This window comes from Peromyscus eremicus, chromosome 16_21 (assembly GCF_949786415.1).
Source record: "Peromyscus eremicus chromosome 16_21, PerEre_H2_v1, whole genome shotgun sequence".
Lineage (NCBI taxonomy): Eukaryota > Metazoa > Chordata > Mammalia > Rodentia > Cricetidae > Peromyscus > Peromyscus eremicus.
Genome location: NC_081432.1, coordinates 5,752,652 through 5,773,677, shown reverse-complemented (window position 1 = coordinate 5,773,677; position 21,026 = coordinate 5,752,652). Strand labels below are relative to the sequence as shown.

At 54.9% G+C, this 21,026-nt stretch overlaps 1 protein-coding gene across 2 annotated transcripts; it reads left to right on the top strand.

Annotated features, from left to right (window-relative positions):
* Positions 1–2,958: 2,958 nt before the first annotated feature.
* Mtch1 (mitochondrial carrier 1) lies at positions 2,959–18,271 on the top strand. Of its 2 annotated transcripts, none has more exons than XM_059282020.1 (12): positions 2,959–3,279; positions 8,010–8,094; positions 10,267–10,373; positions 10,562–10,639; positions 10,895–10,952; positions 11,239–11,290; positions 12,280–12,339; positions 14,440–14,533; positions 16,347–16,394; positions 16,510–16,577; positions 16,774–16,849; positions 17,556–18,271. In XM_059282020.1, the coding sequence occupies exons 1-12, from the start codon at positions 2,959–2,961 to the stop codon at positions 17,625–17,627; spliced, it is 1,119 nt and encodes a 372-aa protein (XP_059138003.1). In that variant the 3' UTR covers positions 17,628–18,271. The 2 variants fall into 2 exon arrangements, with proteins under 2 accessions (XP_059138003.1, XP_059138002.1); XM_059282019.1 differs by having other exon boundaries at positions 14,440–14,584.
* The last annotated feature ends 2,755 nt before the right edge of the window (positions 18,272–21,026 follow it).

Sequence of the window (21,026 nt, the reverse complement as noted above, 5' to 3'; positions counted from 1 at the left end):
TACATTTCTACTTCAATTATTTTGTGGATGTGTGTAGGTATGTGTGTAAGTGGGATGGGTGTGAACAGAGGTCAGAGGAACACTTGCAAGAGTGGATTCTCTCCTACCATGTGGGTCTGGGGATCAAATTCAGGTCATCAGGCTTGGCAGCAAACATTTTTACCCACTAAACCATATCATTGGCCTTGTTTGTGTCTTTTGGGACAGGGTCAGTTTTTTGTTGTTGTTGTGGGTTTTTTTTTGTTGTTGTTTGTTTTGTTTTGTTTTAGAACAGGGTTTCTCTGTGTAGTCCTGGCTGTCCTGGAACTCACTCTGTAGACCAGGATGGCCTCAGACTCACAGAGATCCACCTGCCTCCGCCTCCCGGCCTCCCAAATGTTGGGATTAAAGGCGTGCGCCACCACTGCCCACCAACATCTCTAATAAACTCTGTATTCCCCAGCAATCTTTCTCAGCAGTGTGCTTGAACTACAGCTCTCTCCAAGACCATTCAGCCACTGCCCGGGCAGCACTACCCACATGGCAGAGACAAATAGCTGATTCCTAAATGTAAGGAGTCCCCACCTGGAAACTTACCAAAGCAGAATGGGAACCTACGGGCACATGGGCACACTAAAGCCATAGTAAGGGCTGGAGAGATCGCCCAGCCAGCAAGCTCTCTTGTCACTCTTACAGACGGCCTGGGTTCAGTTCTCAGCTCCCGACCATCTGACCTCCCTGGATACCAGGCCCACAATGTGATGCACAGAAATATAAATGCAGACAAAGCACTCATGCACAGAACATAAAACAGGCCTCAGAATTTAGCACGCCAGACCAGGAAAGGACGCAGCCTCCACTTAACAGTGGAGGGCGCACTTACGGTTTGACCAATCAGTATATATGTCAAGGGACAGACAAACAGAACTCCCAGCAGCCCCAGGGGCTTCAGCTCGGCTGGCTCTCCAGTGTTGGTACAGCCTGTTTGAACTGCCATCTCTCCAGCTATCTGCTTATCTGCCTGGACCCAGTCCTTAGCAACTCCACTCTCTCTGCTAGACCCGCAACCCTCCTGCTCTCCGCACTTCCTCAGCAGCTCTCAGACTGGTTAATATCTAACCTCAGAAGTGACTTTCTCTGCCTCTAATGCCTCTTTAAAGTCCTTGAACTCTGTGGCCTTTGTAAGCCTTTGAAGTCATTTTGTAACACACACACACACACAATTACAGTGTGGTTTGTATCTTGAGTTCATATTAGTAACTAAGATGTGAACGAGTCAGGTGGTGGTGGGGGCGGCGGCGGCGGCGGCAGCGGCGGCGGCGGCGGCGGCGGCGGCGGCGGCGGCGCACGCCTTTAATCCCAGCACTCTTCTGTGAGTTCGAGGCCAGCCTGGTATACAGAGTGAGATCCAGGACAGGCACCAAAACTATACAGAGAAACCCTGTCTTGAAAAACCAAAAAAGAAAGAAAAAAAAAAAAAGAGAGAAAAGAAAAAAGATGTGAAGGAAAGAGCCTGTGATTGCCAACACCCAGCTATCAATTGCTGTCAAGGAAATTGATGTAACTGAGTGAACAGGGTGGCCTTGAACTCCTGCTGCTGCTGCCTCCACCACCTGAGTACTGCTGGATTTACAGGTGTGAGCCACCACACTGGATTGTTTGCACTTAAGTTTCTTTGTCTGGTTCATTCACTTAGGAATGACTTCCCTATATTTGGGGTCGTGGAAGACAGACATTAATTCCAGACAACACAATGCAGTTCCCTTACAGGGAGCCACAGGCTGAAAGAGCCAGACAAACACAGAGCCCAATGGTGGGCAGTTAAATTCAGACGGAAAAACAAGGCGCTGGGGGAAATGCAGAGGAAAAGCCCACGGAAGGAAAAGATTTGTGTGGGGAGGTGTCAGGAAGGCGAGGCAAATCCTGCCCCTTCCCCCATCCCTGGAAACCGGTCTTCCGGGTATAATGCTGGGCTGTGAACTTGACTTTGAAGGTCCGCATGAAAAAACTAAATCAGAATCCAGGCAAGAGGAAATCATTTAAAGTCCTTCTGGGAGAAGGTGGAAGGCTTGATGACACAGGGAACTGAACCCTCCCTCCCCCCGCCCCTTCTGGAGTGCAAGAATGGACAAGCCTGGATTAGGGGAGCAGAATTGGGGGTGGAGGGAGCCCACTATGAGGGGAAACTGTAAGGTTTTGAAAATGACAAAGGTTTCTTGTCAGAAGTGGTGGGGGTGGCGGTAGCGATGGGCTTTTTTCTGTGGGCAATCAGGAAGGGGTGCAGACATCTGACTAAAGAACTTCCTCAGGAACGAACTAGCTACAGAATAAGGGCAGGCAAAGGGTCCGGATCCCTGCTGACTCTAAGGTCCATTTACCAGAAAGCTCTATTGTTGGGCAGCGTACTATTAGCAGAGCGCTGCTGGGCTTGCTCAAAGATGGGAGCCCGTTACAAACAAGACACTCGCCGGGGTGAGCGCCTTCCTGGAAGGTGGCTGTGAGGATTGCACTTAAGCCACACGAAGCTCTGTGCTCCAGGCACCAGACTAGAGCAGCTCCAGGCCTAGTTATTTAGCAACAAAACGCACCCAGCACGGGGCCTGCGCAAGTGCACATGCCGGGGGTGCTCCCAACCCTCATCAGCCATAAGTTACTCAAATACTGAGGGGTTTCCACTCAGGCCCGGGGAGCGCGCTGCAGGGGTGCAGAGGCAGTGTGTGCAGAGGAGGCCGCAGAGGCGCTGATCACTAGGCACAACTGCGGTGACAGACCTGGTCCGCAAAGAGGCGGGCCGGGAGCTGCAAAGAATGGGCTCCGGGCGAGGTGGGGCCCGGCGGCCAAGCACCGCTGGATCCCGCACGCCAGCCAGCCACGCCCCCTCCCCCCGCGGCGGGAGTGGTGCTGCCCGGCCCCGCCCCTTGACGCTCGAGGGGGCGTGGTCATACCACGTGACGGGGAGTGACCTCGCCGCCTGGCGCCATGGGGGCTTCGGACCCGGAAGTGGCGCCTTGGGCTCCCGGCGGCGCCGCGGGGATGGCGGGAGCCGGAGCTGGAGCGGGAGCTCGCGGCGGCGCGCCGGCGGGAGTCGAGGCCCGCGCTCGCGATCCGCCGCCCGCGCACCGCGCGCACCCTCGCCACCCCCGGCCCGCGGCTCAGCCGTCGGCGCGCAGGATGGACGGCGGCGCGGGGGGTCCGGGCTCCGGGGACAACGCCCCGACCACCGAGGCGCTGTTTGTGGCGCTGGGCGCGGGCGTGACGGCCCTCAGCCACCCGCTGCTCTACGTGAAGCTGCTGATCCAGGTGGGGCGGGGGGAGGGGCCGCCGCGGAAGGATGGCGATGGGGTGTGCGGGGTGGGGGTGCAGGGAGGGGGCTAAGGGACCTGAGTGACAGATGTGGGAAAGGAGGGGATTTGGAGGTGCAGGGAGGGGGCTAAGGGACGTGAGTGACAGACGTGAGCTAGGAAGAGATTTGGGGGTGCAGGGAAGAAGCAAAGACAGACATGAGTGACGGACGTGGGATAGGAAGGGATTTGGGGGTGCAGGGAAGGACGATAAGATGTGGGAGATAAATAGTCGGAGGCAGTGGGCTTGTGATTCCGAAGGGTGATGGATTTGGGGTGCGGGAAGAAGCCACAGAATTGGGGGAGGGCCGAGAAGTTTTGGTGAACGGGTAGAGGAGGGCTGGGGACGAAAGCTAAGTGTTTAAAAGGTGAGTCCATTTGAAGCAGAGGACAACGGGGCTCTGGATTTATAGGGATGGATAAAAGCGCTTTGAGGGACAAAGGAGTGGGCACCAGGGCCAAAAATTTAGGAGGGAAAGAATGCAGCAGGGAAGAGCTATCGGTTTACTTGAGAAGGGGGCTGTGGATTTGATGGCGACGACAGATTTGGTGGGAGGAGGGGCCTCCGCATTGGGGGAGTGGAGCCGTGGCAGCGACGTGTCTGGAGAGGGGAGCCAGGAGGCGGCTTTTAGGGGGAAGGGGATGACGCATTTAGGGGAGGAAGGAAATGGAATTGCAGGGATTGTGTCTGCGTGGGTTGGGAATTGGCAGAAAGGGCAGTGGGATAGGCACAATAGGTAAGGGCCGGCGAAAACTGGAGCAAAGGTAGGGATGTCTGGACTCAAGGATGCTCGGGCGCCTGACGTTTTTGCTTGTTGCCAGCAATGCAGTCCAGAAGAGAATGAGGGGAGGATAAAGGGGGTGGGGGGTTGGAAGAAGGCGTGCATTTGGCAGAATTGGGTGGGTGTGATGGGGGGGGGCAGTTTTGATTGGCATAGTTCAGGCTCAGACTGATACCCAAAGATGTATGTAGTCTAGAATTTTCCAGTTCAGAGGAGTGGAGGATGGGTAGTGAAAACTGAGATGGACACCCAGCTAAGATCTGAGCTTTGATTTAAGGCAAGTGGGTGTGAGATTTTGCTGTCCTTGTAATAGAACTGAGAGAATCAGAAATACGTTTGGAATGAGAAGGCCTTGGGAATGGGAATCCTTGACGCTCTGGCGTCTGAGGCATGGGGATAGTAGAATTTGGAGTTTGACTAGAAAATATGACAAGGAATGAGAAGATGCAATCAGGGCCATCGGGCCTCCAACTGTGACAGATTTGGAGGTGGCTGATGGGGCATTTACAACATTAGGGTTTACAGCCACACCAGGCCTCAGCTTAGGAGAGACACTGAGCTTTGGAGGTATTTTGAGTTGAGCTGCAGGGGTGCTGGCAGCTGATGAGGTGAGAGTTGAATGTGGACTTTGGGATGGCAGGTGGAGTGTCTGGGTGGGGGGGTTGGGATGGGGGTGGGAGGCTGCTGGGTGCCAGGAATGGGTGGGCTTCATGGGAGGGCAGTGGGGAAGTGGCTTATCGTTGGGACCCTGGTGGCATTAGTATATGGGTTTGAAAAAAGAATGACATGAAAGGGTTTTGGAAAAGGGCCTGGAGAGTAAGTGGGAGCCCAAGGCTGAGGAGAACTCGGTGGCAGGTGGGTATGAACCAGACAGGTCTGCTGGGGGTGACAACTTCCTGGAGAGAGCTTAATGGCTGTAGCTTGGCAATCAGTAACACTGAAAAAAAAAAGTAATAATAGTGACAGGTTGTCTTCTGCAGGGAGCAGGTGTGCAGTGCTAGATGGAGGTTGCCTACATTGAGGGGAATACAACACAAGGCCTTAGATCAAGGCACGTGGGTGTTAGGGTGGGGGTGGTACAGACTTGAAGAGAGACGGGGAACTGGCTCTGCTGGTATTAGGTCCAGGGTCACAGTGTTGGATGTGGTCAGGACACCTAGAAACACATTTGGGTGAGCATGACTTGGGAACAGATCATTTAGAACTCGACCATAGTTAGCAGTGTGCCTTTGATGGTAACCCAGTGGCCATTAAGAAAACAGACTCCCCGCCAGGCGGTGGTGGCGCACACCTTTGATCTCAGCACTCCGGATGCAGAGGCAGGCAGATCTCTGAGTTTGAGGCCAGCCTCGTCTACACAGAGAGAAAACCCTGTCTGTGGAAAAATAAGGACAGTGCACTCAGCGGATTTGGGCGCCATGAGGATGTGTGGCTGGGGGGCCAGGTTTCAGGGCTGGTTTAGAGTTGTAGTGGTAAGACTGGGCAGACTTCACAATAGCCAGAGCCTGGGCCCTGAAGTTGGGAGCACAAAGGAAGGACCACCACTACTTGAAGATGGCGAACTTCAGATCTACAAGAAAAGCTCTGGAAGGGAAAACTGTTGCCTGGGTCACCTGACTCTTTTCTGGATAAGCCCCTGTGAGCTGCACTTTTTTTTATTTATTTTATTTTATTTATTTATTTTTTTAAAGATTTATTTATTTATTATGTATACAGTATTCTGCCTGCATGTGTCCCTGCAGGCCGGAAGAGGGCATCAGATCTCATTACAGATGGTTGTGAGCCACCACGTGGTTGCTGGGAATTGAACTCAGGACCTCTGAAAGAGCAGTCGGTGTTCTTAACCACTGAGCCATTTCTCCAGCCCCACTTTTTTTATTTTAAAGACTTCACAATAAAGGGATTTTGAAACTTACAATCGGGGTCTGTGAGATGGTTAGCGGCAGACAGGTCACTTTTTGATCAAGCCTGAGGATGTGAGTTCAATCCCTGGAACTTACAGTCTAGGTGACAAGAGAAAACCTGACTCGGAAGGTGTCCTCCAACCTCCACCTACACAACAGTAATAAAATCATGAAAACATTTCTAGCCAGGCAGTGGTGGCGCACGCCTTTAATCCCAGCACTCGGGAAACAGAGGCAGAGCCAGGCGGATCTCTGTGAGTTAGAGGCCAGTCTGGTCTACTGAGCGAGATCCAGGAAAGGCGCAAAGCTACACAGAGAAACCCTGTCTCAGAAAAACCAAAAAACAAACAAACAAACAAACAAACAAAAAAACATTTTTAATCAGTCATCTTCAGTATGTCTCAGAGCCACGCCCACAGGAATAATGTGAACTTGGAGGAAACACCTCCGTAATGAAGCAGCAGCAGCCAGCAAGGGCCCAGTGCAGTTCACAAGGCCTTGCCTCCTGTCCTGTGGGCTGTGTCCTCTGCTGCATCCAACAGGTGCCCCCAGTCTGCTGAGGGCACAAGGCTAGGGTGCTCCCTCGTGCCAAGTGTGGTAGTCCTCACCCCCACTTAGGCTCTGGTGTGTACCCTCCCACCCTGCTGGCAGCAGAGTTTCTCATTGATTGGCAAAATATTAGCACCCTGGCCCCTCCGCAGGGGCCTCATGTAGGTATGGATGACTCTGTCCTCTGGCTGCCCATCTGTGGGCCTGACAGATTCTCCTCCGGATGTAACGCACTGCTGTACAGTGAAAGGTTAGATGACGTGTGGAAACCAGGGTCATTTGGTCCCAGGGATACAGGGTGACTGGGATTAGAACCCAGTTAAGCAGGTGAGTTTGAGGCTGTACTTGCTAAGCCTGGGCCTGGCAGGGACAGGTGGGGAGGTATCTACAGTAGACTTAGAGGAATTGGGGGAGGTGGAGCGGAGCTGTCTGCGCCCGGGCCTGAGACCCAAGGCTGCTGTTTTCTCAGTGTGCTGTGAATTAGGCTGGGATGAAGTTTATCCTGAAGATGGGAGTTAGCAGATTCAGTCTCAGAGGAGACTAGAGAGGGAGCCCTTAAAAATGGGTGCTTCCAGTCAGCGAATTGGCTCAGCAGGTAAAGACACTTGCTGTCAAGTGTGATGGATGACCTGAGGTAAATCCCCAGAACCCTGAGCTCGAGGCCAGCCTGGTCTACAGGGTGAGTTCCAAGACAGCAAGGGCCTGTCTTGAAAAACAAACAAACAAACAAACAAACAAAACCTTAGGTGTGTTTCTGGGCCAGTGAGATGCCGCGGTGGGTAAAGACACCTGAACTGAACCCAAAGACCTACGTGGTGGAAGAGGAAAGCCAACCCATGCAAGTTGTCCTCTGACCTTCATACGCACACCATGATGTGTGTGCGCGTACACAAACACACAGGGACACAAAACAAACAGTTCTGTCCCTGGAACCACCTAAGGGTGGAAGAAGAGAATCGACTCCCCAGAGTTGTCCCTGACCACGCACGTCTCATTCCCTCTCCTCCCATCATGCACCCGATAATAACGGGTAAGATTGGGCTGGAGAGATGGCTCAGCAGTTAAGAGTACTGACTGCTCTTCCAGGGGTCCTGAGTTCAATTCCCAGCAACCACATGGTGGCTCACAACCATCTGTAGTGAGATCTGGTGCCCTCTTCTGTATACATAATAAATAAATAAATCTTTAAACAAAACAAAAACGGGTAAGATTGTAAAATGTAGTAAAAGGCTCTTAAATAATCAAATAAAAGCAGAGTCTGCATTGAGATCCTCTACCATGGAGGTTGTGGAGGGTGTGTGATTTAGATTGGGGCCAGGGTGGGACCTAAGACGAGGCATTGATGAAGACTACCAGCTGATGCTCCCAGGGAGGTGGGAACAGCCTCAGCATGTGTGGGAGGAAGCGGCAAGCTGCCTTCCAATGACCCTTGGTTTTGTCTCTTGATTCTGAAGGTGGGTCATGAGCCGATGCCCCCCACCCTTGGGACCAACGTGCTGGGGAGGAAGGTCCTCTACCTGCCAAGCTTCTTCACCTACGGTGAGTGCCACAGGCCCAGCCAGCCCTGGGAGCCTGTGCCAGCTCTAAGGAGGGGACCTGAGAGTGGCCCGAGGTAGCAGGAGTTGGGTGGGAGCCTGTGGGGGCTGCAGGACCTAGGCTGGTTCTAGAACCGTGGGGGGTGGTAGATTCTATACAGATACGTGAGCTTGTCTATGCTCTCCTGCTCTAGCCCTACTGTACTGTGGAGACAAAGGGACACTAACTGCCCAGCTTCCTCACTGAATCCCACCTCTCTGTCTTTGCTCTTGTCCCCAGGCCTGTGGGGGACAGCTGGCTAGGGCATGGTAGGGTCTGCCACAGCTGTGCCTCCCTGTCCCCTCCCGCCAGCATGAGGGATCTTCTTAAAGTGCTTTTCTGAGTTTACTTGCCTGAGTCCCATTCTGGACCTCTCTTACCCATTTGGCTGGTTCTAGAATGTTCTTTGCGAGTCTCCCCTGCTACATAACCTGGTTCTTGACCTCTGAGCCGCCTTCTCCAACACACACTTGTCGGTGGCAGAGTCACAGGTCAGGTTCCTTTCCAGTTCTGCCCCCGGTTCCGGGTGCAGCGTCTAGGGCCAGGCAGAATGGCCATTTCGTGGGGAAGTGTGTATTTATTTCAAGATCCGTGGTGTAGGGGAAGAGGGGAACCATGGAAGTCGAGCGCCCCCACCCACCATTGGACACAAAGATAATGAACACAGGCATGTGGCCACCCTGCTTTCTCAGATTGGCCTATGGCTGCCAGCGCCATTAGGAAGGACTCATGTCTGAGGTCACGCCTATTCACATGGGACCATCCTGACCTTTATCTAAGGGCCTCCTGCTAGCGTGAGCCAGGTTCTGAGGCGCCCCCACCCAGGTTTTAGAAATGTTTCAGATCAGATGTCAAGAGCAGATGTCTGCTGGGCTCCTCTGGATACTGGCTGCTCCTGAGTCAGGAAGTGCCGGCTGTCAGGAACTGTCTGGAACTGTCTGGCCAGTGTCTCCTCCTCCCCCACACTGTAGCGGAGAGCCTCACAGCTGTGGACATTCTGTGGTGTAAGGCTGGAATCCCTGGGGGTTTGCAGACTCCGCAGAAAGGTCGTGAGGTGGTGGAACAGGGGCAGTTCCTGAGAGGGCCTCTGTGGACCTTGCTGTCTCTTTTTACTTGACAGCTCAGCAGAGAAGTGGGCAAATCCTGGAGCTGGTTCTCTGGCAGCCGCACTGAGGCTCTGCCCGAGCCTGCCCCTTAGTCTGGAGTAGAGCAGCTCTGCACTGAGTCATTGCCCAGCCCCCGGCACCCTCGTCCCCTTCCCCAGCTCTCCCCTCCCTGCCCTCCCTTCTCAGGAAGCTGTACAGGTAACAGGTGCACTGCCCTGTCCCCGGAAGCCCTGGCTGGGTGTGACGTGGAGTCACCCGCCAGCTGCCTGCTGAGGAGAAAAGGGCACACATGCTCGTCACTGCCTGTGTGTGTTGCTAGAGAGCTGACGTCACAGGTCTGAAAGGGGATCGTATTAAGGGAAGAGTCTGTTGGCTTCCAGGGTTCAGAGAAACATCACGTTCTTGAACGGGGGTGAAATGCAGAGTAGGACTGCAAGACATGCCCCTGTCTGAACTACAGCCGTGGGACAGGAGTCCCCACTGCCGACCACCCAGGGCCTCCCAGTGCCACTTTATTTCTACCTGTCCCTTATTAACAGAAGCCAGCAGGTGCCAGAGGGCGTCCTAGATACAGCACAGCATGGTAGCGGGCTGTGGTGTCCTGGCCACTCCGGAGACCTGCCTAGCCATCCCCGTCCTTTCCCCCTCCCTCAGGTAGGGAAGGTCATCTCTGCCTGGGGGCACCCCACCCCCGCCCCAAGTAAAACACTTCATAAGCAGCTGAAGTTGGTTTTGGATTACAGCATTCCAGCTGCTGAGTTGAGACAGACAGTTGAGTTTGCCAAGTAGTTTTCAAAGCTCAAGAAAAGAAAGGAAGAAGTCAGATGGGCTTATTTGTCAGAAGAACGTTGGAACGGTTTACCAAGAGACAGGTCAGATGACACTTGGGGTCGGAGCTGGCTTGTGTCAGGCCCTGGACACACACTCTGGCTGCATTCAGCAGGGATTGGGAAACAACTGGTCTGGGTGTGTGGTCCAGCCGTGGGTGTCCCGGGCTGGGCGTGACACCGCCCCCTTTGCCTTCTTACAGCCAAGTACATCGTGCAGGTGGATGGGAAGATAGGGCTGTTCCGGGGCCTGAGTCCCCGCCTCATGTCCAACGCCCTGTCCACCGTGACCCGGGGCAGTATGAAGAAGGTGAGCCGTTGCCCAGGGTTCCCCCGGCTCCCGTCACTGTCCGGTGCAGCCCGCCGGCCCTGGTCCCACGTCCCCACGCAGACTCCAGTGCGTGGCCCGAGGCCCCCCCGCCCCGCGCTCCCCCCCCCCCCCACTCGTGTGTGATTCATGGCTCTCTTTTCCTTCGGCCGCTTTGTGTTTGCGGTCAGGTTTTCCCTCCAGACGAGATCGAGCAGGTTTCCAATAAGGACGACATGAAGACGTCGCTGAAGAAAGTTGTGAAAGAGGTTGGTGTCAAGGGACAGGGAGGAGACTTCTCACCCCCAGTCGGCTGGGCCATTAAGTTTGCCAGGTGGAAGGAGGCTTGGCTGGACACTGCAGGGGACTCCCTCCCTAAAAATGCCTTTGAAGCAGCTCTGGCCCAGGATGGCAGCGCACCTCGGGGAGGTGTAGGGTGGGCGTGGGCAGCCTCTGTGGTAGACTGAGGCCGCTTGTATCTCCCTGTGGATACCAGCCTGATGGTGCCCACCCTCCTCTTGCAGACATCCTATGAAATGATGATGCAGTGTGTGTCGCGCATGCTGGCCCATCCTTTACACGGTAAGGACATTGCCGCTGGGCCCACTGCAGCACAGGTGGGCGGGTGTAGGCCGGCCCCTCCTGGACACAATGTAAGCAATGGTAGATGACTGGGAAGATTCAAGGTGTGACTGGAGACTGGCTGGGGCCCGTCCCAGGCACAGGTGATGCTGTGGCTTTGGGCTCTGAGGCCCATCCCTCCTGAGCTGTGTGGCACAGGGGCTGCTGTGCACTGGACACCCCAGGGGTAGGGTGCCCAGCCCTTGGCTCCCCCCACCGGTCACCCCAATGTTTTCTCTTTCCTCAGTCATCTCAATGCGCTGCATGGTGCAGTTTGTGGGACGGGAGGCCAAGTACAGGTGGGTAACTCTTGGCTGTCTGTACTCCTCTGACTCTGGGGGATAGCTTGATGGCTGCCTCGCTTCTGAGGAATGTGCGGGGGCTTCTGTCCTCGGCTCACTTGAGTCTCTAAATGAGCCTGCTGCCTTGCGAGCCTCGTTTCCCTGTGCTGGAGTCTGCTTGGGTTAGGTGTGAGCTGGGCTCCCCAAACTCCTGAACTCCCCAAACCTGGCTTTCTGCTCTCTCATCCTCCACTGAGAAGCTGCCCAGTTCAGCTCAGGCCAGGAAGCCCATGGCCCGAGCGCACAGCCTTTTCCGCTGCTGTTTCCGGGCTTCAGTTGTTGTCTGTGGCCAGGATACTTGGCTCTGGGTTCACTCATGGGAGTTGATTCCCTAGACTGAGATGTAAGGTTGGTAAACGACCCGAGGGGACAGCTTGGCTGAAGCCCCAGTGGATCAGGCCACTGTCACGAGCAGAACATAGAGTGTGGTGGGGCTGGGAGCCCGCGACCGGCTCTAGCTAGCCGGGCTTGTACGCCTGCCTTTTCCACCTGGGCCTTGCAGCACCTCTGTGCGGGCCAGCTGACATTTCCAGCCACAGGTCACAGAGGTGGCTCTGGAGCCAGGAAGTCCAGCCTGCCATCTGCTCTCCAGCCGGCTGCACGGCAGGCAGGACTCTAGACCCCAGGCAGCCGTGTGGAGGGCTGAAGTCTTTCCTGGGTTGACCCCAGGTCTTCCGGCTGCAGTGCCCCTCTGCTGCCTTGTCAGGTGGTCCCATCTGCTCGCCACCCCTCCCTGTTCTCACTGGCCTTCAGGTCTTCTGTCCTGTGGGTTGTGGCGCCCCAGTGTCCATGAGTGGTGTACATTCACCTCGCCCCAGAAGAAAGCTTTCTCCTCCCCTTGGGCTCTTCCTGGTGACAGACCTCCCGTCCTGGCCCGTGCCTGCTGACCTGAGTGAGGCTGGAAGCTGGGCTTCCGTTAGGTGACCTTCTCCATCTTGTCTCCCCAGTGGCGTTCTGAGCTCCATTGGGAAGATTTTCAAGGAGGAGGGGCCGCTGGGATTCTTCGTGTACGTGAGTTATTCCCTGTAACAGCCACACGGGGCTCCGTCCGCTGACAGGTGTGTTCTCAGTCTCCTGGCACAGCTGCTGCCCTCGACCAACCAGAGCGTGCCACAGTTGAACAGCTGCTGCCCAGCTGTGCTGTGCTTCCTGGCATGTTGGGGACCAGAGCTGTCCGGCCCTTTCAGGTCACAGCTTAAGTGAAAATGGACCTAGGCAAGGGGTGTAAGTTAGTGGTAGAGTGTGGCGTGCCTGAGGGCCTGGCCTCTGCACCCAGTAACACACACACATACACACAAACACACACACACACACACACACACACACACACACACACACACACACGAACTGTCTCACGCTCGGGAGAGGAGCTAGCCAGCCCCTGCCAGGCCCCGTCTGGGCTCCAGGGTTGCCAGGGACACAGAACTCGTCTTCAGAAGCACTGCATAGTCTTTGGTGTCGTTGTCACTGTGAAGCTAGGACTTGGACTAAGGATTGGGTGCTGGCAGTGAGGCCCCTGCCTCCAGTCAGGGTCTCTGTTCTGACAATTAGTGGACATTGAGTGCTCAAGATGATCTGCTCAGACGTCCATGCTTCTAGCTTCTCATGACAAGTCAGAAAACCTGACCCTGTTGGGCCTGTGTCTCCAGAGGGCAGCCATTAGCAGAGGCCCAGAGGCCTGTGTCTCTGGGTATGTGACCTGAGGGCCACAGACCCAGCACTCTTGGCCTTTAGCCCAGCTTGCTTACCCACAAAGCAGAAAGCTCAGACCATGCAGACTATTCAGGAAGAAGGAACGTCAGACAGCCAACTGCCGGGCTGACAAGTATGACTTTTGTTTCGCCACTTGGAGGTGTAGGCAGTGGCCTGCAGTGGCCGTGTGCACAGCATACCGATCCTGGGCTCATGCTCACCGTTCTGGTCAGGTGACTTTTCCCAGTTTGTCAGATGGTGTTCTGGTCTGTGTTTAATCAAGAAGTGACTTGGAATAGAGAGAGACAGGCAGCGTGCTTCTCAACAGGTGATTTGCCCCTGGAGGTTGTTGGTGATGTCCAGGGACATCTTGTGGCTTTCAGAACTGGCATGTGAGACAGACCCCAGCTGCTGCTACACATCCTGAAGTGCGGAGGACAATTAGGTGTTGCTCAGCTCCAAATGCCGTAGGGCAAGGTTGAGAAACCCATCTCTGTACACACATCCCATGTGAGAATGTGGATTCAGGTGCCTGGTACATCAGACTTGGACACACTGCCCAGCACTGTGCAGCTCGTGACAGGGGTCCCACACAGCACATGTTTTCTTGGGTGTGATCTTGGAGTAGGGATGCATATAGGTTACAGCCTCTCTGCAGCCCCTGGGGAAGGAGGTGGTGCATCTGCCAGATGTTTGTTGACCGCCCTCCAAACACTGGTATGTTACTTAACACCTTCGTGGACTTTCAGATATAAGACTTTTGAAAAGGTTTATGTATTTGTTGCTTTTGTGTGTGCCTGTGTAAGTTTATGTGCACCGGGTGCACACAGGAGCCACGGAGGCCAAAGGAAGCCTCAGGTCCCTGTAACTAGAGCCAAGTCAGGTCCTTTGCAGGAGCAGCAGGTGCTCTGACCTGGCTGTTGGTGTCTCTGGTGCCTCGGCACCTTCACAGGGCACCTTCCAAGCCGGATTTAGTCAGCGGTTTGCCGCAGAGGCTGTCACTGCTCGGTAGCTGTCCTTGCAAGCACTTGCGTGGTGCGTTGTTGGTGGAACATTCCAGATGGAGGACAGAGACATTGAGCGGTTGGTTCTTTGAGAATTGGTCTGATGAAGCGACCAGGAGAAGCTGCCAGCCGCCAGGCACACCTTTGTGGTCTGTATTTGCCGGGTGTGGCTGCTGTCACACCATAACACCGGGATTTCTGCAGATTGGAAACAGCTAGTGACAGCGCTAACTAGTCTGTGACACCTGAGTCCTCCTTGAGGGAGGAGGGCCGCTGCTGTCCTGGTAGTAACAGTGCTCCCTCCAGGCCCCTCCTGAGGCCCGGCCTGGGTGCTGCAGGTGTAAGCTGGGGGCAGCCTTGGCGCCTCCTGGGTCTCCTCCCTGCTCATCTCTGCCCACCTTGTCTTTTTAGCGGCTTAATCCCTCACCTCCTGGGCGATGTGGTTTTCTTGTGGGGCTGTAACCTGTTGGCCCACTTCATCAATGCCTACCTGGTGGACGACAGCGTGAGTGACACCCCAGGGGGGCTGGGGGACGACCAGAATCCAGGTTCCCAGGTTGGTTGGAGCAAGGCTTGCCTTTCTTTGTGTGTGCTGATGCCCAGGGTCTGGGACAGGCTGGGACTTTGGGATTGTCTTGACTCAGGGGTGAGAGGGGACACCTAATCGTCTCTGGCGCTGGGAAGATTACGCTGACCCCTGCCTGAGAGGAAGTTAAGGAATTCCATGTCTGCAGTGTTAGATGTGGGCCCTAGTTTATCCGAAATTCTCAGCAAATGAGAGGAGGCAGCTAACAGCCACAGTCCTTCATAGTTCGTGTTTTTAAAACCCACTGTGAGTTGGGTGGCGGTGGCACACGCCTTTAATCCCAACACTTGGGAGGCAGAAGCAGGTGGATCTCTGAGTCCAAGACCAGCCAGGGCTACACAGAGAAACCCTGTCTCAACAAACAAACAAAAAGCCCCACTGTGGCCTGGCATGTAACCCCAGGCCTGGGGAGGCCGTGGTAGGAGAACTGTGCAGTCAAGGCCACCCCAGACTGTAGATGAAGACTCTGCTCTCAAAAGCAGAACACCTACAGTGCCTCTCCATGACCGCCGTGACCTTTGGTCCTGGCCCCTGTGACAGAAGACAAGGGAAAAGCACAGGTTTAACATTCCAGGCCAGGTGATGCCACCTGGTGTCAACCTGCCCTGGCTGCTGGGGTCTACAGACCTCACCTGCAGGGGTGAGGCATCAGAAAGCCCGGGCACTGATGGGTTGATAGGTTCTGTTCAACCAAGATAAGGATTGGGGTCCACAACGGGTTAGGGTTCCTGGAAGCCAGGCATTCTGACAGCAGGAGTGGCCGGACCTTGAAGGCTAGGGGAGGGGTCATGGCCCATGGGGTGTCTGTTGGCTCCGGTTGGCAGCCTGGGGGAGGGTGGCCTGTGATGGGAGGAGACGGGTGGCCCAGTGGCTGGGTTGGGGGATCTTCACTGCCCTTTTGGTGGTTTGTGGAGATGCACCCTCATCTGCAGTGATGTTGACGTGCCCTCAGCTCGGCTCCACCTCAGGGGCCGCGTGGGTGGGCGGGCACTGTGACCAGGAAAGAGCAAGGCGGGACAGTCATCCGTGTCCCACACCAAGGCCCTTGACTAGCTGTCTGGGTCAGGGAGCACAGCTCTGTCCAGGCCGCTTACACACCTTTCTGAGCAGTCAGCTCTGGTATGGAAGGCGCATCCTGTAAAGACTTTCAGGTTTGGAGAGGCTGCCACACCTGTCAGGCCGGAGTTACCTTCTCAGAGCTGTGGGCATCCTGTAGTGGGATGACCACTTGAGAAGACACCAAGGGGCAGGCCGTCACCTTTCCTAGTGAGAGCTATTTTCTGGGAAAATCAAGCGTTAGGAGTGGGCGTGGAAGTTTGCTGAGCTGGGGTTGGCAGTAGCCCAGAGTGACCACACACTTCATGCCCAGAACCGGGCTCTGGCCTGGGACACTAGGTGGAAGCTTGTCTTCTCCTTTGGGAATCCCTCAGCAGATTGTGACTGCTCTATGCTAAGGTGTTGTCAAGCAGATGTAGGCCACACCTGGGAGGTGGGTCCTGTGGGGTTGTCACACCTGGTGGCAAATGAACACGCTTCCCCAGACTCCACAGTGCCTGCACTCCAGCTGGCCTGGTTCCGCCTCCCAGCCTCTTTCCCAGCTGACGGGGAGGGCACAGGAGGGACTGGCCTGGAAAAGGGGATTGTGAGGGTGAGATGAGGCAAGGTGAGGGGACCACAGAGCTAAAGTCTGCCCTAACATTCCTGTGGTAACCTGCTTCCTTTCTGTCTGCAGTTCAGTCAGGCCCTGGCCATCAGGAGCTATACCAAGTTTGTGATGGGGGTAAGTCCCACTTACTGCCGTTAAGGACCAGGGTGGGCTGGAGGCAGGTCTTACTGGGCCTGTGGGGCCCGATGAGGGGCATGCTGGCACTGATGTCCGTCCGTCTGTCTTTCAGATTGCAGTAAGCATGCTGACCTACCCCTTCCTGCTTGTTGGAGATCTCATGGCTGTGAACAACTGTGGGTGCGTGTGTACCCTTCCACCCGGCCCCCTACCAACGCTGCTAGGACATCCAGATGAGCGAGCCCTCAGCCCCTCTGCCTACTCATAATTTCCTGTGCCGTTAGCATGGTGTTGGGGTGGGCATAGGGCGCGGCTCCTCTGAGTTCTCCGGTCCTCTTTGACAGTGTGTCTGAGGACCCCTCTGTTTCCTCCACAGGCTGCAGGCTGGACTCCCTCCTTATTCCCCTGTGTTCAAGTCCTGGATCCACTGCTGGAAGTACCTGAGTGTGCAGGTGAGCATGCTGGGGTGGCGGCTCTTGGCTGCTCTGGAGGATGAGGCGCCTGGAGGAGCTAGCTTGTGAGAGGGTAGATGGGAGACGCCTGCTCAGCCATCCACACATTCACCTTTTAGAAAGGCTGCATGGCACTAAGTAGGCACTAAGTAGGTACAAAGTAGGTACTGAGTAGTCCCAGCTCTGGCTGAGGGGTGAAAGTCACATGAGACTGAGGCTCAGGGCCTGTGCCTTTATTTTTATTTTGTTTTTTTGTTTTTTGTTTTTTGAGACAGGGTTTCTCTGTGCAGTTTTGGAGCCTGTCCTGGATCTCACTCTGTAGACCAGGCTGGCCTCGAACTCACAGAGATCTACCTGCCTCTCATGAGTGCTGGGATTAAAGGCATGTGCACTACCACCGCCTGGCTCCCAGCCCCCTTTTTACTTTTTATTTTTAGACAGGGTTTCACTACGTTGCCCAGGCTGGCCATGAACTTGCCTGTGGCCCAGACAGAGACTGAATTGCAGTCTTCCTGCCACAGTGTCCCCATGGCTGGGTGTACAGGCCCGAGCCGCCAGGCTGCTGGTGCAGGCCAACTCTGCTTTCATGATGGCGCCTCGTCCCTTCACACCTTTTACATGTGACCCCGGGCCTCTGGGCCCCTAGCTTCTTTTACTCTAAGGAAGTATGGCCTCGCTCCCATTGACTGCCGCTCTTCTCCCGCAGGGCCAGCTCTTCCGTGGCTCCAGCCTGCTTTTCCGCCGGGTGTCATCAGGGTCATGCTTTGCCATGGAGTAACCTAAGTCACCTGACCAAACATTTATGGGGTCTTGGCCTACCCCTGGTGAGGGCCCGTCATCTTGGATGCCTGAGGGACTCCATCCCAGCCTGGCTTCATGTCCATATTTGCCATGTGTCTGTCCAGATGTGGGGCTGGTGGAGGTGGTTCACCTGGGACCTGGGGAAGCCTGGGGGAGCAGTGTTGGGGAGGAACCCCTTCCTGCCCAGAGGTACTTGAGTCTGTCTTGTGCAAGGGCAGAGAAAGGCCGTGGAGGCAAAGGTCACAGGCAAGGCTTAGGGATCAGGTCCCTCCACCTCCAGCCCAGCTCACCCGCCCCTCAGCCAGAGGCACCCGCTCCTGCTGTGTAAATAGGGCACCATCATGCCTGGGCCTGTGCTGGGAGGCTGGCGCTGTGTCCTGCCCTGTTCTCAACACTACTTTCCTGACCCAAGGGCAGTGCCTTCTCCTGATGGGAAATCATGTGACCCCTCAGATTATCCCCTCGTCCGCTTGTCTGTAGTGGTGACGCCAGGTGTGAGGGTTGTCTCCTGTGCGGTGTGTGCATACGCACGGGTTACGCAGGCTGATTGATGTCTAGTCCTCCCCTCATGGTAAGATAGGACCCCTTCTCCTTGAATAAATGTATTGGTGGTGATTTGGACTTTGGTGGGAGCCTCTTATTTCCGTGAGCTTCGCCAGACCCTTGTGCTGGTGTCTGAGTTCTCTGGACTGCCAGCCTGGGCCAGGTGTGGCATGGCCGTGTCCTCTCTGTCCTCGGGGTTGAGGCTGCGGTGCCTCTTCACAGAGCAGCAGCTGGCACTCGGGCCTTCTGCCAGGGAGGTAGCGGCTGTGTCAGAGTCCCACCCAAGCTACCGAGTGGCACTTGGCACCTTTTGAAGGTGACTGTTTTCAAGTCTTCAGAGCCTCTTAGTGCAGCAGCCACATGGTCAGAGCAGGAGGAAATGGCCAGCCATCTTCTGCCTGGCCGTGAGTGTCTGCCCTCCCTCCACGGGGCCTGGCACAGGAGAGTTGCAGTTTGCTGCCTTTTCACTTCCCCTCAGGTAAGGTCTGGGTCATCCCCAGAAGGCTTTGGTGATCTGTTTTCCGGTAATCTAGTGACAGGGCCTCCGGCAGTTCTACTCTGCGTGTCTTTAATGCCCAGCAGAGAGGTTTGGTGGGCCCTGTGCACACGATAGTGCTCGAGGCTTCTGTTAGTTTACATTCCCTTTGCTGGAGAGCCTCACCCCAGACAGCTACGGTCCCGGATGTTGCCACATCGCCTCGTGAGCATCATCTTAGGTCAGTGTCCTAAGGCTGTCCGCCCAGTGCGTCCCCATATTGACCACAATGGGTGACGTTTCCTCCTTCAAATCCTGTCTACACTGGTCCTTCCAGTGACCCCCAGATTTAGGGGCACTTGTGTTTCACAGTTGAGCTGAGCTGTCCCTAAAGAGGTGCCCCTGCCCTGAGCCATAGCCTCCCAGAGGTTCGTAAGGAGCTGCCCGGCCTAACGAGTAAGGGTGTGGTTGGTCTGACCACTCGGCACAGGAGGCCCTGCTGTTCCCAGATCCTATCCTGGGAGCTAGAGCAGGGGTCTGTCTGTAAGAGGTTTGGTGGCTTGAGCAGGGCACTGAGCCGCACTGCCCGTGGGGAGGAGTGACGGGTGGGAGTATCCTGCAGGAGCAGTGACTTCCCTTCTGGATAAGCATATTCTTAGAGAGAATTGGAAGGCCTGCAGCAGGCCTTCTGAGACTGTCTCCTAAGGAGGCAGTGGAAGCCTGAACTGTCCCTTCGGCAGCCCTTGTCACTGCCGGCCCCGTGTGAACGAAGACTCTCAGATCCTCAAGGCTTCTGAGTGCCGGCCTCTCATCCTCTGTTGAAGACTGTTCAGTCCCTGCAGACATGTCCCCCTCCCTGTCCATCTGACACCCTGTGCTCCTGAAACCTCCCTCATCCCATACTCCTGATCTCTGATAAACATTTCCATGGACGGATCTGCAGGCTGCCAGCAGATGCCCCTGCTGGGTAAGTCAGGAAGAGCCACAGAGAAACCAGGATAGGCTTGGGCCTCTGAGGGGTCTGTTTGGCCCAGAGGCTCCCATCCCTGACCATTCACGCCTAACACTAGCTCAAGCAAAAGGCCTTCCCAGGAATGCAGCAGCTTTGACATCTGAAGATCAAATGTTAAAGTCATATACTCTGACCACATGACCAGCTCAGGAGACGGAAAAAGGCCTTTGAAAAAAGTCAGCCCTCTCACCATAAGATACTTACACAGACAAGGACCAAAATGGCGTTCATGAAAAATTCTCCCAACTGGGGCTGGGGAGATGCCTCAGCCAGTAAAGTCCATATTGCATAGGCATGAGAAACCAAGTGTGGTCCTTAGCACCCACATAAAAGCTGGGTGCAGTGATGCAGGTCTGTAACCCTAGCACTGGGGGCAGGGGTGGGTAGGGTGGAGACAGGTCCCTGAAGCTCACTGATTGGCTAACAGTCCTAGCCAGATTGAGCTTCAGCGTCCTCGAGAGATGCCATCTCACAAAAGAGGGTGACGGCCCCTTAGAGTGACACCCAAGACGGACCTCTGGGCTATTACTTATGCACCCATGAGTACAACACACCCAAGCCCATACACACAATGCAACTTTGTAGTAAAGAAAGCATTCATGCTGTAGAATGCATGAACCTTGGAGATATGTTAAGTAGTCACAAATACATGATCTGTCAAGAATTGATATGAAAAAAGTCAAAAACAGGCAAATGAGGACTGAAATGGCTTAGCAGATGCTTGTTACCAAGCCTGACCCCTGTGGTGGAGGGAGAGGAGGTCCTCTGACGCGTGAGCCCCTCCCCCCAACAAAAAAGGAAGCAACAGGAAATGTACTTACAGATAGGAAATAGATGAGCAGTTGCTTTGGGCTGAGGGCAGTTGTGTGGGAGTGGGGACCAGTGGATAAGGTGCTTCTTGGGTAATGAAAATGTTCACTGTTGGTATTAGTTATAGTTACACAGTCCTATAATATACCAAAACCCATCAAGTTGGGGGTGACCAGTTGGCCCAGTGGGTAAAACAAAAACAAAAAAAGCAGAAAAAACAAAAACAAAATCTCAAAAACAAAAAAAGCAAAAAGAAAAAAGCCACCCAAATAAAGATGTTGGAGTGGGATACATGTGTGCCGTGGCACTTAGTGGAGGCTGGAGGAGGACTTGTAGGAGTCAGTTTTGTCTTCTACCATGTGGGTACAGGGACTTGAACTCAGGTCACTGACCTGACTGCAAGCCCCTTTACCCATGAGCCATCTCACTGGCCCCCAGTTGTATAGTTTAAATGGTGACCTCTGTATCTTAGTGTATTGAGAGGAACAGCCTTGATAGGTCAGTACCGGCCAGGACCTCCCTAGCCCCAGGTCACC

What these genes read in the sequence shown, in the direction of transcription:
- Mtch1 (XM_059282019.1), top strand. Translation starts at nt 2,959, where the DNA reads ATGGGGGCTTCGGACCCGGAAGTGGCGCCTTGGGCTCCCGGCGGCGCC. An exon ending in GCCAAGCTTCTTCACCTACG is followed by an intron (nt 8,095 to 10,266) that starts GTGAGTGCCACA and finishes GCCTTCTTACAG; the next exon opens with CCAAGTACATCGTGCAGGTG. An exon ending in CCCGGGGCAGTATGAAGAAG is followed by an intron (nt 10,374 to 10,561) that starts GTGAGCCGTTGC and finishes GTTTGCGGTCAG; the next exon opens with GTTTTCCCTCCAGACGAGAT.